Source organism: Saccoglossus kowalevskii, chromosome 19 (assembly GCF_978046115.1).
Source record: "Saccoglossus kowalevskii chromosome 19, keSacKowa6.1, whole genome shotgun sequence".
Taxonomy (NCBI): domain Eukaryota; kingdom Metazoa; phylum Hemichordata; class Enteropneusta; family Harrimaniidae; genus Saccoglossus; species Saccoglossus kowalevskii.
Genome location: NC_140659.1, coordinates 15,414,985 through 15,429,721, shown reverse-complemented (window position 1 = coordinate 15,429,721; position 14,737 = coordinate 15,414,985). Strand labels below are relative to the sequence as shown.

Genomic DNA, 14,737 nt, shown 5'->3' with positions numbered 1-14,737 from the left:
ACGGTACATGCTAGTGTCGCTTTCACGCTTTAAATGCCACATATTTTTTTCGCCTAAAATTCAGTGCAAATTGTTCAAATTTTGTAAAATTGTTATGAAATTTTATCCTCATTTTGGACCATACAGACAGTTGCAGATACTGCTTTTAGTTTTTGATCAAAGAGTTTGTCAATTTTATCAACATTTGGAGAGGAGCAAACTGTACAAAATCATTTTGTAGTTGTAGCCAAAAGTTGACAATGGTGCTCTAAGGTTTAAAATGTACCTTAGCCAGGTATCCTCAGGGACGGAGCTACGTCACAAGACGATCCATGTTGCTAAGATGCGCACCACTGTACCACGTATTTCTACGTGCTCTCCCCATGCTGCTGAAGAACACGGAACGCCGAGTGAAGAGACGATGAAAATTTGAGAAAACAACAGGAACTCAACTTTGAAGTAATCCTGAACAATCTAATTTATAATGCGTTACACATGCAGGGGTAATTTTGTTACACTGTTCAGGAGAGTCTCAACAACCATCCCAAAGTACTGTTTTCTGAGAGTTTTCGGCCTTTGTTTTCACCGTGATGGTTGCCATGCAGTGAAAATGCTCGGATGTCCGCATCCGAGAATATCATTTGTCACAGTCAGTGTGCCCTCTAACAGGACTCATGTGAAAATCATTTCAATTTTGCTGCTACATTATGTATCCCTCAATTCGATAATTAGACGGTAGTCACACTATCTGACTGGTTGCACTCCGAGATTATTATATAAAACATTATATAGATCTTGAGACTGTAAAATGTTTGATGTCGATAAATTGGTGGTCTTGCCATTATTACGTGATATTTTGGATGTTCTTTGCATGAATTGTTTGGAAATGAACTAAAATTTAAGAATGTTACGTCCGTCTCAGCTTCTCGTTTGGTTGTCCATTTGAATTTCATGTCCTAGTGCTTCTGAATAGTATTTTGATGCTTGGGGTATCATAAAGATTCGGTCCCACAGTAATTCAGACATCCGACTGAATTCTCCAACATTCCCCACAATCTGTGCATCATCATACAATCAATTATACCACCTAATAAAGCTGTAGGAAATGATCTCATGGTGCAACTTTACAGATCTGAAATGAGATATTCTTTTCTATAAAATTTCACAGTCCCATAACTCATTTGTGCTTTCAGAGTTGTTGTACCGGGGTTGGCACATCAAGATCATAATCTGGATGCATAGATGCATGGTTCAAACTTTTGTGGCACTGGGATTTTACCTCCCAGATGCTCCTAAGCAAGTACATGTATATGTATATCAGCAATAGTTTCACATTTATTGCTCCAAAATTAAAAGAAAATTATTTTTGTGAATGAAAATAATGGTATTGCATCTAAAATAAATTTCCTGTATGTGTAGCTAAAGTAACTTTCTATTTGAATATATTCAGTAATGCATTTACAGGGGTCGAAATACTCTGGTGCACACTGCACTAAGCACATAGATTATTAGCTAGTGTAAGTAAACTCAAAATATTATGTGCACACCGTGCATGTAGAAATTAACATTTTCTCAATATATTCACTAAGCCTAAATTAAGTTCAACCAACATTGTGAGACAACTAAAAAAAAAAGCAAATTCTTTCGTGATCGCATCAATCGAGAACCCATAAATTTTATTTAAACTTTAAAAGTGGTGCATTTCACAACAAGTTAGTGCAGGTAAATTTCAAATTCAACATGCACACTGTGCATGCAGGGAATTTTTTCTATTTCAATCCCGGATTTATTAACATCACATTCTTACCTTTGGGACCAACAGAACATCAAACTGGAATACAGTCATACCTGTGTTTAGCAGCCACCCAAGGGACTTCATTAAAATGGTTTGAATATTTTCTTTATGGGTTGCCAACTCGTACTTTTGACATAATATTTGTTCAGAAAATAATGAGGCGGTACTGCTGCTACAAAATAAGTTTGACTTGAGGAAATTAAAAATTGCCTTATAACAATGCTAATTATTAAAACAAAAGGCAAATCTGCAAACATATTACTGATATGTAGCTGACGGTGCTCATATGACTTAGGACTGCCTAAAACTGGTCACTATAGACAGGTGGTCTTTATATAGAAATGGTCACTGTTTATATATTTTTGCACATGTTGTGGTAATATAAACCTAGAATGATGTCATAGTATGTATGTATGTATGTCTAAATATTTGCAATGGTTGAATTGTAAGTCTGCTAGACTTTTAAATGGTTCATAATATTAACCGGCTTATAAAAACTTTTGCTGGATCAAGCAGATCAGAAATATGACACTGACGGATCACGGTGCTGTGAAATGAACTCCATAAATCCCTGAAGGTTTCCAGATGGTGCCGTCAAGTCTGGCTTGTAGCGACTGTCTATCCCTTGATGAATATATCTACAACTATTCTTTTTGATTCACCTAATTGCCTTCATCAATATTCAAACTCAATAAATATCTAAGTCACTGTTCTCTTTCCACATATGGTCGGAATATTAAATTTTTTTCGTGTCACTGCTTACAAAAGTTAAATCTGAATATTGTGATGTCATAAGTATTGGTAAGCTACTGTAAACAAGTTTCAGGGTTTAGGGGACAATAGCTTGGTGTCATGTCTGCTTCAACCTTTTCACCACCAAAATTTTTCTGCCCAAATTTTTCTGTACTGTTTTCTTATGTTTTTTTTCAATATTTCTGGAAATTAATTGTAATTTGGAGCAAACATGCAACATTTGAATCAATTATCAGTTTTTACTCCAAAAATATGGCTATTTTTGTCTGAATCTTCTGAAGGAAAGTGCAGACTATAATGGGACTATTTTGTGAGTTTCCGATGCAAATAGGGAAGTGGTGGTGAAACGCTTAAACGACATTAATTTTATGAGACAAATTTCTGCGAATTTTGTGAGTCAATGAAAATCATGAAATATGGTAGCAGTGATCATTTTATTTTGGTGTCCTACGATATGGAGTGGCAGCAATACTTAAGCATAAGGCATAAAATCATCAAAATGTGATTTGCAGAAATTTGCATATCATTAGAATGTAGTCATTTCTATTATGTCTATTATTTACCACCTATTAGTGAGTAAAGGTCTCACCTCTGAAATGCTCTGGGGATAGCCCTACATTTCACTAACAAATGTGTGCTGTTTGATGATGAAGTGCTTTCACAAGAATCAAATTCCAATGATGTCGGAATGACTCTCTGAAGGCTTGTCTAAAAATGGCAGTCAAATGTTTTCAGGATTGTTCCTAACTGGTGAAATTTGCGAAAAATATGTCCTTCATGAAATCAAAATTGCTAACAGTATTTTCTTCATCATTCTAAGACTTTGTTCTCAGATCTGGTTCTATTTTTCACATTTTTACCAACCAGCATGTCAGACTAAATATGTCATGCCTTGATAATTAATACTATAATCTTTTTGTTCTTAATTTTAGGTCTTTGGAGCTTCTCCTGCGAGTGATATGATCAATAAATTCAGCGATGTTCTTCAGTTTGCCAGTCATGTGTCTAAACTGTTTGTAACAGAGATAAGAAGAAGGGCATCTAATCAATCCACAGGTGAATTGTATGATTGATTGATTGATTGCTATGTATTGATAATTGGTTACATATTATAATATGCAAATTATATGCTAATGAGTATAGTCCATTTCATTGAAATTACGTAAAGACGTGAATAATATTTGACATGTCTGTCTGTCACATTTGTAATTTGAAAAAAGTTGGCTGACTGGCTGTCAGTCATTTTAAAGTGTATTGAATACTAACTTTTCACTGTAAAATACATTTTTGCATGAATTTTTTTTTTTTTTTTTTTTTTTTTCGCTATTTTCATGTCATTTTCAATTTGTACAAAATTAAATTCCACAGGAAGATCTAATTAAATATTTATCAATATTAAAACGATCTCATAACGCTTGTGCTCGCTCCTGTGAATGCAAAAGTTGCCCTCTGCCCTTGATGCTTAGGATACAGTCCATGATGCTTCAATTACTTTGTTTACATGTGTTAGTCTTGTTGCGCACAAATTGAAAACAATAAAAAGCAAATTTAAAATTGCACTGTCTGGCGTTTTATTTCTCGTACACAGAAATAAGTTCTTGCAAAAATGAAGTATTTCATAGTAACTTTAGTTTATAAAATGTGTTGACGATTGATTTTTACTGTTTTACAGAGGCAGCCAGTTGTTCAATTGCTGACTATCTTGAAATACAGAGTACAGAAGAGAGTAGTACGGGCTGGATGTTGTTGAGTACGTTAAATTTACTTGCAGCTGGCGGTAAAACTGTTGTGGACGTTATGACAGCTGCATCTGTACCGTCTACACTTGTCAAGTGTCTTTATTTGTTTTTTGACTTACCACCAGTACCAGAACAGGAAGCCAATCAACAATCGCCTGACTCTGAATTTACCCCAATTGAAAGACGAGTTCTTTTACAGAAAATATGTGTTCAGGTAAATATGACTTGATATTGTAACACTGAATGTAATTAGTCCCGTTCAGACGTCCTCGGTCTGAAAGCGAAGACTTGTGTTTTGACCACCGTGTGTGTCCCCTTCTATGCGTCTCCACCTGTGTCTTGGACATGCCTGGTCCAGTCATTTTCAAACTTCACATTCATACTTCACATACATCTTGGGCGGCATATCCACTTCCATTTGTTTCATGATTTGATTCATGATGGCCGAATGGCGGTCATTTTAACTTTAAAAATTCTTCAAAATCAACTACATGTATTTCTATCATTTCAGAACCAGATCTCAGTTGTATATAGACTTTGTTCAAACTTGGCACGAGCTATATCTCAGCCATTTCTATTTTCAAATTTTAGACACATCATACATCATGTCGTACATATGTTGTGAGACAATTTGCCTTAATGAGAATAAGTAAAACCTGTGAAAAAAAAATATATAAACCATGAGGCGCATGTCTCATGTGTGGTGAGACACTGTATACTGACATATTGTAATCACTTGCACAGTTACTGGTTAGGTTATGTAGCCATGTTGCTCCCGCTGAAGAACTTGCTCGTAAAGATGATTTGACGTTACTGTTCAGTGCTATAACTAGTTGGTGTCCTCCGCACAATGTTCCGTGGAGGAAGGGTGCAGCGGAAGTGTTAGTAACGTTGTCCCGGCATGGATTGAGTCAAACTGTTGTCCACTACATTCATGGTGAGTATTATCAGTTAATTGATCTGATAATTTGATTCACAGGGACTTGTTGATAGGTGACTTTCCGTTTACTCTGGAATTTTGTGTATGCTTGATATACATGGGCGTCTGCTGCAGAAACCAAATGATTTTGATTTTGTACTTTAGAATTCATTTTTAGCTCACCGGACAGTAGGTTTTATAGTTCAATGTTGAAATGAAATTTACACTTAATTTATCAAAATTGACTATCATCAAATGTGTATAGCACATTATTGAACATGAAAATACAGCCTAAATACTTTTTACGAATCTCATGCGATGTTTTTATGCCACTACAATACTATGACATTTGTTCATAGTGTTTTTATGGTTGATATCACACAAGATCTCAAGGTAAATTGAAAATTGTTCTATTCACAAAGTCCTCATGTTATACAGTTCTGGAAGATAAGTTATTATTTGGGAAGGTTAGGAGTCTGTATAGCAAGGATATTGGTTTCATTTTGACACTAACATTGTTAGAATTGGAATTATTACCAGCAACATACATTAGAGTCAACAATACCGTGAACATTATAAATTATTAATAAACAAAAATATTTATAAACACATTACACATTGTATGAGCTTGTGAAGTGACATCATAGGTTTAATACTGTAAGTTACTTTATTTTCGCTATTTTCGCTGAAGGAATATTTCAGTGAAAATAAAATCCAGCGAATATACATTTTTTCCTATATTTTACATTCAACTCGTCAAAAATCAGTGAAAATAAATTCAATACAAAACACACAAAAAGTATTTTCAGCGAAAATTAATTCCAGTTAAAATAAATTATTTTACAGTAGTGTATAAATACACTAGATTATGGTTTTGATGGGAATGTGTTGACCAATCACAGATCATTATAGGCTGTCTAATTGCTGCACTCAAAGGAATGGAGGGGGCGGGGCGCAAGCCTAACCAATCCAATAAGGATGATTGGATTTGAATAGGAGTACAAGTATAAACATGGGTTTGTTGACTCAAGTGTATTAAAAATAGCATTGTGTATCAAACCGCGTCCTCAGTCTACACCAACTAAATGCAGGGGCCCTGACTAAATGTGAATGTGTTTTTCAAACCTGATGTGAAATTTAATTCTGTTTGTAAAAGATTTCTATCAACACAGGCATACAGACTATAAACAAGCAGGCAGTATAGGCTACTATTAAGTGAAATGTGTTTAATCTGACAATGGCTGTAAGGGTTCTTAGTTAACGTTTTCACCACCAAACTTTCACGTCTGAATTATTCTGCATTTTTTTCTTATTTTCTTTGATATTTCTGGAAACAAACCCTAATTTTGAAGCCAACAGGCAAAATTTTAGTAAATTTTCAGTTTTTATTAAAAAAATTGGTTAAATTTTGTCCTAATTTTCTAAATAATAATAATAATAATAATAGTGTTTATTTCGAGAACCAGCTCATAACAAAAAGTTGAAAATTACTAAAAACACAACAGCAAAACAGAAATTAGATATAGGGTGCCTTATAAATATCAGAAAAGACCCTTTTCCAGTAGTTGCTGTTCCTCAATATGTCTAAAGAAAAGTGCAGACTATAAACAGGACTACTAGTATTTGGTGAATTTTTGATAAAAAAACGAGAACTAGTGGTGAAAAGGTTAATGGGGTGTAATTCTGCCAGTCTACCATGATGAGACTCACCATTTACTTCACTGACATATCTCTCTGTATTATTTGTTTTGTTTTCCAGCGAAAGGATGCATTGCATTGTGTCTGGATAACATGCAAAGAGAGCAAGCTCTATCTCCTTTAGATATTGTAGAGATGTTTGTTACAGTCTTCTGTTTTTTAAAAGATTCCAGTGAAGTTTCCAACGTTTTATTAGATGATTTTCGAACCTGTCAAGGCTATTTATTTTTAACAGATTTTATGCTTAGGTAAGAAATAAACTACAGATGGTTATATTTTTTTTTTTAGAATACTGACCACTAGTACATTGTACATACGCCAAATCAAGGAAATTTAAATAACTATTATTATACATCTGTCACCATAACGCCATAAGTTACAGTGTGCCGTAATTTTGTAGTATTGCACTGGGTATTTTCATCCTACCATATTAGGAAACTCCAATTCCAAATATGGAATGATAAGCGTCCTCTAATAAAAAAAAAAGCAAACATGGCTGCCCCCAAGGTTTGATTGAACCCCACACAAAAAAGTTCGCTAAATCTGTTCTAAGCGCTTTAGATTTCAGCGTTCCCTTGATTTATTCCTTGGAGGAAAAGACGTATCATAATAAAGTTATTACGAAGATACTGCAAAGTATGTACTCAGACAGTATGCGATCTCATCGACCTCCGCTGTTCGTCGGTCGATATTCCTGCTGTACTGTCTTCGTGCATACTTTGCAGTATTTTTGTAATACTCCATATTATATACCAACACACAAACAAATAAAATGTTAGCGATGAACTAAGTTCGTTTCTCACTACAGCATTCCTAAAATGTAAACAAATGTCTGTATTCATGTGTTAATATGGAATATTTCAATATACAAAGTTAGTGCATTGTACAGTACAATAACCATTTCTGTCATCTCGGCGAGTTTTCTGTTAAAATAAAAACATGTAAATGTCTCCTAGACTTCCGCTGCAAAGTTCAAAAGTCCATGGAATGTTTCTGACTCTGTTTCTTTTTAGTGTATGTTTGATACTGAAACATGGTTTTTTTTTTTTTTTTTATTATTTATTTTAGACTTGAGCAGATGAAGACAGATGAATCAGGAGATGCGTTACGTAATTTAGTTTTATTAGTGTCCTCACTGACATTGTGTGGATTTGTAGAGTTGAAGCCAAGCACTGCTACCAATGGAGCACCATTTCAACAGCCAGGATTTACAGTACCGCAACCTACAGGCCGAGGTAAATCATAGTCTCCCCACCCCCCCTCCAACCCACCCTTCTTCTCCCCTCCCTCCATTCTTTAGCATCTTGAATACTCTGTTTGATTGGCGGCAGTGATATGACTTTTAATTTCCAGGGTTCAGCAGATTTTGTAAAGTGCACCTTGTTTTGTTGGAATTGTAAATATGCGGGGAAAATTATATCGGTAGTTCCAGAGAGCTCTAAGACAGCCTCTGAAACTTGTGACTTTGCAAAATTATTTCTTAATTTTTCCTACTTTCTAACTTTCTTTGTCTATGTAAATGCACTAAGGGATCTCCTCATTTGATGCCATCACATTTACCCAGAATTCATTTCACTTGTAACACATGTGTTTATGGCAACGAAAATTGTTTTGCGCTGTGTGAATGTTTGTATACTGTGACATTGTTTACCCCAAATAAAGGAAAATTTGAATGATTGAATGAATTTTATTGTTTTTGATGCTGGATGTATAATATTTTGTTAGTCCCCGTTCGGACGCAGTCCGAAAACGGGGACTTATGTTTTGCCCTGTGTGCGTCCGTGCGTCCGTGCGTCCGTGATCACCTGTATCTCGAACATGCATGGACCGATTGAGTTCAAACTTCACTCATACATCACACATTATATGGGACATATGCACATGCATTTTTTTCATGATCCGATTAACGATAGCCGAATAGCGGCCATTTTAAGGCCGAAAATGCATCAAAATCGCACATTTTCACCATTCCGGACCCGGATCTCAGTTATGCATGGACGGATATTGTTCAAATTTGGTACATACATTAAACATAATAGGACCTTGATGCACGTCATTTTTTTTTTTGGATCGGGTTCGAAATGGCCGACTGGCGGCCATTTTGTTTTAAAGAATTCAGTTCTGGATCCGTATCTGAGACATGCTTGGATTGATCGAGTTCAAACTTCACACACACAAGGTACATCATGTCACAAATATGTATGTGCATTTGTTTCATGATCTCATTAACGATAGCCAAATGGCGGCCGCTTTAAGGCCGAAAATGCATTGAAATCGCACATTTTCACCATTCCGGACCCGGATCTCAGTTATGCATGGACGGATTTCATTCAAATTTGGTACATACATTAAACATAATAGGACCTTGATGCACGTCATTTTTTTTTTCGGATCAAGTTCGAAATAGCCGACTGGCGGCCATTTTGTTTTAAAGAATTCAGTTCTGGATCCGTATCCGAGACATGTCTGGATTGATCGAGTTCAAACTTCACACACACAAGGTACATCATGTCACAAATATGTATGTGTATTTGTTTCATGATCTCATGAACGATAGCCAAATGGTGGCCGCTTTAAGGCCGAAAATGCATTGAAATTGCACATTTTCACCATTCCGGACCCGGATCTCAGTTATGCATGGACGGATTTCATTCAAATTTGGTACATACATTAAACATAATAGGACCTTGATGCACGTCATTTTTTTTTTCGGATCAAGTTCGAAATGGCCGACTGGCGGCCATTTTGTTTTAAAGAATTCAGTTCTGGATCCGTATCCGAGACATGCTTGGATTGATCGAGTTCAAACTTCACACACACAAGGTACATCATGTCACAAATATGTATGTGCATTTGTTTCATGATCTCATTAACGATAGCCAAATGGCGGCCGCTTTAAGGCCGAAAATGCATTGAAATCGCACATTTTCACCATTCCGGACCCGTATCTCAGTTATGCATGGATGGATTTTGTTCAAATTTTGTACATACATTAAACATAATAGGACCTTGATGCACGTCTTTTTTTTTTTCGGATCAAGTTCGAAATGGCCGACTGGCGGCCTTTTTGTTTTAAAGAATTCACTTCTGGATCCGTATCCAAGACATGTCTGGATTGATCAAGTTCAAACTTCACACACACATGGTACATCATGTCACAAATAGATATGTGCCTTTGTTTCATGATCTGCTTAACAATAGCGAAATGATGGCCATTTTAAGGCCGAAAATGCATCAAAATCACGTATTTTCACAATTCCAGAACCGGATCTCAGTCATGCATGGATGGATTTTGTTCAGATTTAGCACAATGTGTTGTACATATGCAGGTGCATTTCAGTCATGATCTGCTTTGAATGTATATGTCACTCAAATATGAACGGAACGGGGACGTGTCATTGACAATGACTTGTTATCTTATCATCTCACCATACACCACTCTTTGTCATCTTATCATCTCACTATACACCACTCTTTGTTATCTTATCATCTCACTATACACCACTCTTTGTTAGTCCCCGTTCGGACGCAGTCCGAAAACGGGGACTTATGTTTTGCCCTGTGTGCGTCCGTCCGTCCGTGCGTCCGTGCGTCCGTGCGTCCGTGATCACCTGTATCTCGAACATGCATGGACCGATTAAGTTCAAACTTCACTCATACATCACACATTATATGGGACATATGCACATGCATTTTTTTCATGATCCGATTAACGATAGCCGAATAGCGGCCATTTTAAGGCCGAAAATGCATCAAAATCGCACATTTTCACCATTCCGGACCCGGATCTCAGTTATGCATGGACGGATTTTGTTCAAATTTGGTACATACATTAAACATAATAGGACCTTGATGCACGTCATTTTTTTTTGTGGATCGGGTTCGAAATGGCCGACTGGCGGCCATTTTGTTTTAAAGAATTCAGTTCTGGATCCGTATCCGAGACATGCTTGGATTGATCGAGTTCAAACTTCACACACACAAGGTACATCATGTCACAAATATGTATGTGCATTTGTTTCATGATCTCATTAACGATAGCCAAATGGCGGCCGCTTTAAGGCCGAAAATGCATTGAAATCGCACATTTTCACCATTCCGGACCCGAATCTCAGTTATGCATGGACGGATTTCATTCAAATTTGGTACATACATTAAACATAATAGGACCTTGATGCACGTCATTTTTTTTTTCGGATCAAGTTCGAAATAGCCGACTGGCGGCCATTTTGTTTTAAAGAATTCAGTTCTGGATCCGTATCCGAGACATGCTTGGATTGATCGAGTTCAAACTTCACACACACAAGGTACATCATGTCACAAATATGTATGTGCATTTGTTTCATGATCTCATTAACGATAGCCAAATGGCGGCCGCTTTAAGGCCGAAAATGCATTGAAATCGCACATTTTCACCATTCCTGACCCGTATCTCAGTTATGCATGGATGGATTTTGTTCAAATTTGGTACATACATTAAACATAATAGGACCTTGATGCACGTCCTTTTTTTTTTTGGATCAAGTTCGAAATGGCCGACTGGCGGCCATTTTGTTAAAGAATTCAGTTCTGGATCCATATCCAAGACATGTCTGGATTGATCAAGTTCAAACTTCACACACACATGGTACATCATGTCACAAATAGATATGTGCCTTTGTTTCATGATCTGCTTAACAATAGCGAAATGATGGCCATTTTAAGGCCGAAAATGCATCAAAATCACGTATTTTCACAATTCCAGAACCGGATCTCAGTCATGCATGGATGGATTTTGTTCAGATTTAGCACAATGTGTTGTACATATGCAGGTGCATTTCGGTCATGATCTGCTTTGAATGTATATGTCACTCAAATATGAACGGAACGGGGACGTGTCATTGACAATGACTTGTTTTAGTCAACATAATATTGGTATTAATTACATTTATAAAGTTTGCTGTGTTTTAGTTAAGTGTCTCTCTTGTCAATTAATTCTTATGATTTGCACAAAACAGTGCTGTACATATTCCTATCCATGATACTGAGAAGCTAACCCTTCTTTTGGTCTTGTCATTCCCTTCTCTTTGAGTGATGGAAAGTCAGTTTATATAATATGAATCTGATGTACCAGTAATTATTTACATCGTTTTGATCAATTTTGTCTTGCTGCTAGCGAAATAACGCTGAATGATATAAATCAGACAGAAGTTGTTCAGTTTGTAGCAAAGATCCAACAACAAAGGTCAAACTGAGTACAATAAACAGCCTTTTTAGTCTCCGTTCAGACGTAGTCTGAAAACGGGGACTTATGGCTTGACCTTTGTGTGTCCATGCGTCCATGTGTCTGTGTGTTCATGCCTGGACCAATCACAATCAAACTTCACACATACTTCATACATAATATTATACATATGCACATCAATTAGTTTCATGATCTGATTCAAGATGGCCGAATGTTGGCCATTTTTGTGCTAAAAAATCATCAAAATCAAGCTTTTATGGATGGATTTTGTTCAAATTTGATATACGTTGGACATTATGGGACCTTGACGCACATCATTTTATTTTTCAGATCCGGTTTAAAATGGCCGACTGGTGGCCATTTTGTTTTAATGAATGTAGTTCTAGTGCCATATCTCTGCCATGCTTTGACTGATTATGTTCAAATTTTATATATTCATTATACATCATGACATAGATAGATTGGTTTGATTCAAAATGGCCAAATGGCAGCTTTTTTTTGTGCTAAAAAATCATCAAAAATCAAACATTTTTGGCATTCCAGAACTGGGTCTTGGCGTTTCTGGATGGATTTTGTTCAAACTTGGTACATACATTAGAGATTTTAGGTTCCTGATGCAAATCATTTTATTGTCCAGATTGGATTCAAAATGTCTGACTGGCGGCTATTCTTTTTAAATGAATGTGCTTCTAATGCCTTATCTGATATGCTTTGACTGATCATGTCCAAATTTTATATATTCATCGGCCATTTTGTTTTAATTAATGCGGTTCCAGAGCAATATTTCTCAGTATGGACAAGTACTCATTTGATGATCAGATACATTTAATGTTCAAAAATTATCATAATCAAGATCATCTTGTGGATCCATACTTTTGACATGTTTATGTTCCAACTATATTACTACAATGTATAAACAAAATTATATATCTTAAATTTGATAACTAACGGGGACTGTGCCATACATGGCATGTTCACAAATGATTGTTTTAGCATTATTTTTGAAACGCCATTTATACTGCTTGAGCTGTTTGTATGGTAACTAAACATTACTTTGTGTGCATGACATTTTAACATTATATTCTTGTTTGTTGTCCCCCTCATGTACGAACTCCTTGCCTGTTATCCATATAGCTCAGATCGGCTTGATTCATGTAGGTCAGTCAAACCAAAACGTATTATTAGGGATTGGAAATAAGGTCATCTTAGTCTAATCTAAGTTGCATCTCTGAATTCACAAACCCATTAATACTTACTTGCAAGCCTAAAGTGTCTGTGAAATTCCCAACTATGAATTTATATTTGTGGTTTCTGTTGTGCTGAAATGGACATTTATAAAACAAAAATTAAAATATTTAATCGTCTTTGAGTAAAATTGAAAAAAGATTGTAGCCACACCCTCTCCTGCCAAATGCCCAACTGTGAATTTATATTTTTGGTTTCTGTAGCGCTGAAATGGACATTTATAAAACAAAAATTAAAATATTTAATCGTCTTTGAGTAAAATTGAAAAAAGATTGCAGCCACACCCCCTCCTGCCAAATGCCCTACTGTGAATTTATATTTTTGGTTTCTGTTGCGCTGAAATGGACATTTATAAAACACAAATTAAAATAATTAATCGTCTTCGAGTAAAATTGAAAAAGGATTGTAGCCACACCCCTTCCTGCCACAGTTGACTGTTTCTGGTTTACGACTTCTCGTGAAGTGAAACTGCCCCATCAAACATCAGACTAAAGGGGAGGAGTCATGCAAGTGCTACATGAATGGACTGAATTACTAGTATGCTTATAATGATAATCGTGATTTTGTTTATTTTAGACTATTTAAAAGTAAATAGACAATAAAATGGGAACTGAAGCGTTCTCTAGAACTGTGTGACAGTCTCGCTACCATGTCTTCTTTTGTGTAGCAATGCAAATGAGGACTAATGAGGAGTCTCGGCGTGAAATGACTAACAGCAGAATTAAAACATTTATTTTGTTTGTATAATTTGTACATTGGGGTAGCAAGCATTTCACAGGCACTTTAATTGTTAGTATCCAAACCCATATATCACCTTCATTCCTTTATAGCATACTGCAAGATCATTTTTAATAAAAATTCTCTATTGTATGATTTTTTTTGTTTCATATTCTTGGCAGGCAGAATACTTTTTTTTGGGGTTCAGAATGATACAAAACTTGTATGTCCTTTGTTGGTGAAAGTCTTGAAATAAAAAATGATATTAGGTGTAAAAGATTATTGCACTACTATTTATTTGAGGTGTGATAAGTTTTCAAATATAAAGGTTGATTTGAGCATGATTTTACAACTGTTAACATAATGTATTTTCTAGTAACATGCATGTTATTTGTTATGGTAGGTGTGAGCGTTCGCAACATGCAAGCCTTCCAAGTTCTACAGACAGTCTTCCTTAAGGTAAGTAGTTGTTCAGTATATTTATGTTTTCTCTTTAGGGAAGTAACCAAAATCAAACTGGTCGGTTTCCCGCGGGGCTCCGCCAACAACCGGGAAGTCAGGATAAGCTCCTTGGCCGCATGAAGGTCACCGCCAACACAGGCACTTACCCGAGGTTAACCGGGTTTCACGATTGGAAAATAAATAAAATTACAGTCTCATTCTATATC

At 36.0% G+C, this 14,737-nt stretch overlaps 1 protein-coding gene across 1 annotated transcript in view; it reads left to right on the top strand.

Annotated features, from left to right (window-relative positions):
* LOC100373054 (WD repeat and FYVE domain-containing protein 3-like) overlaps positions 1-14,737 on the top strand; it is a 107,028-nt gene that overhangs the window by 20,319 nt on the left and 71,972 nt on the right. The window contains exons 3-8 of the mRNA XM_085493716.1: positions 3,460-3,583; positions 4,200-4,480; positions 5,011-5,203; positions 6,945-7,131; positions 7,952-8,118; positions 14,473-14,528. Of these exons, the coding sequence (XP_085349842.1) occupies positions 3,460-3,583; positions 4,200-4,480; positions 5,011-5,203; positions 6,945-7,131; positions 7,952-8,118; positions 14,473-14,528 (1,008 nt within the window). The remainder of the gene's footprint in view (positions 1-3,459; positions 3,584-4,199; positions 4,481-5,010; positions 5,204-6,944; positions 7,132-7,951; positions 8,119-14,472; positions 14,529-14,737) is intronic.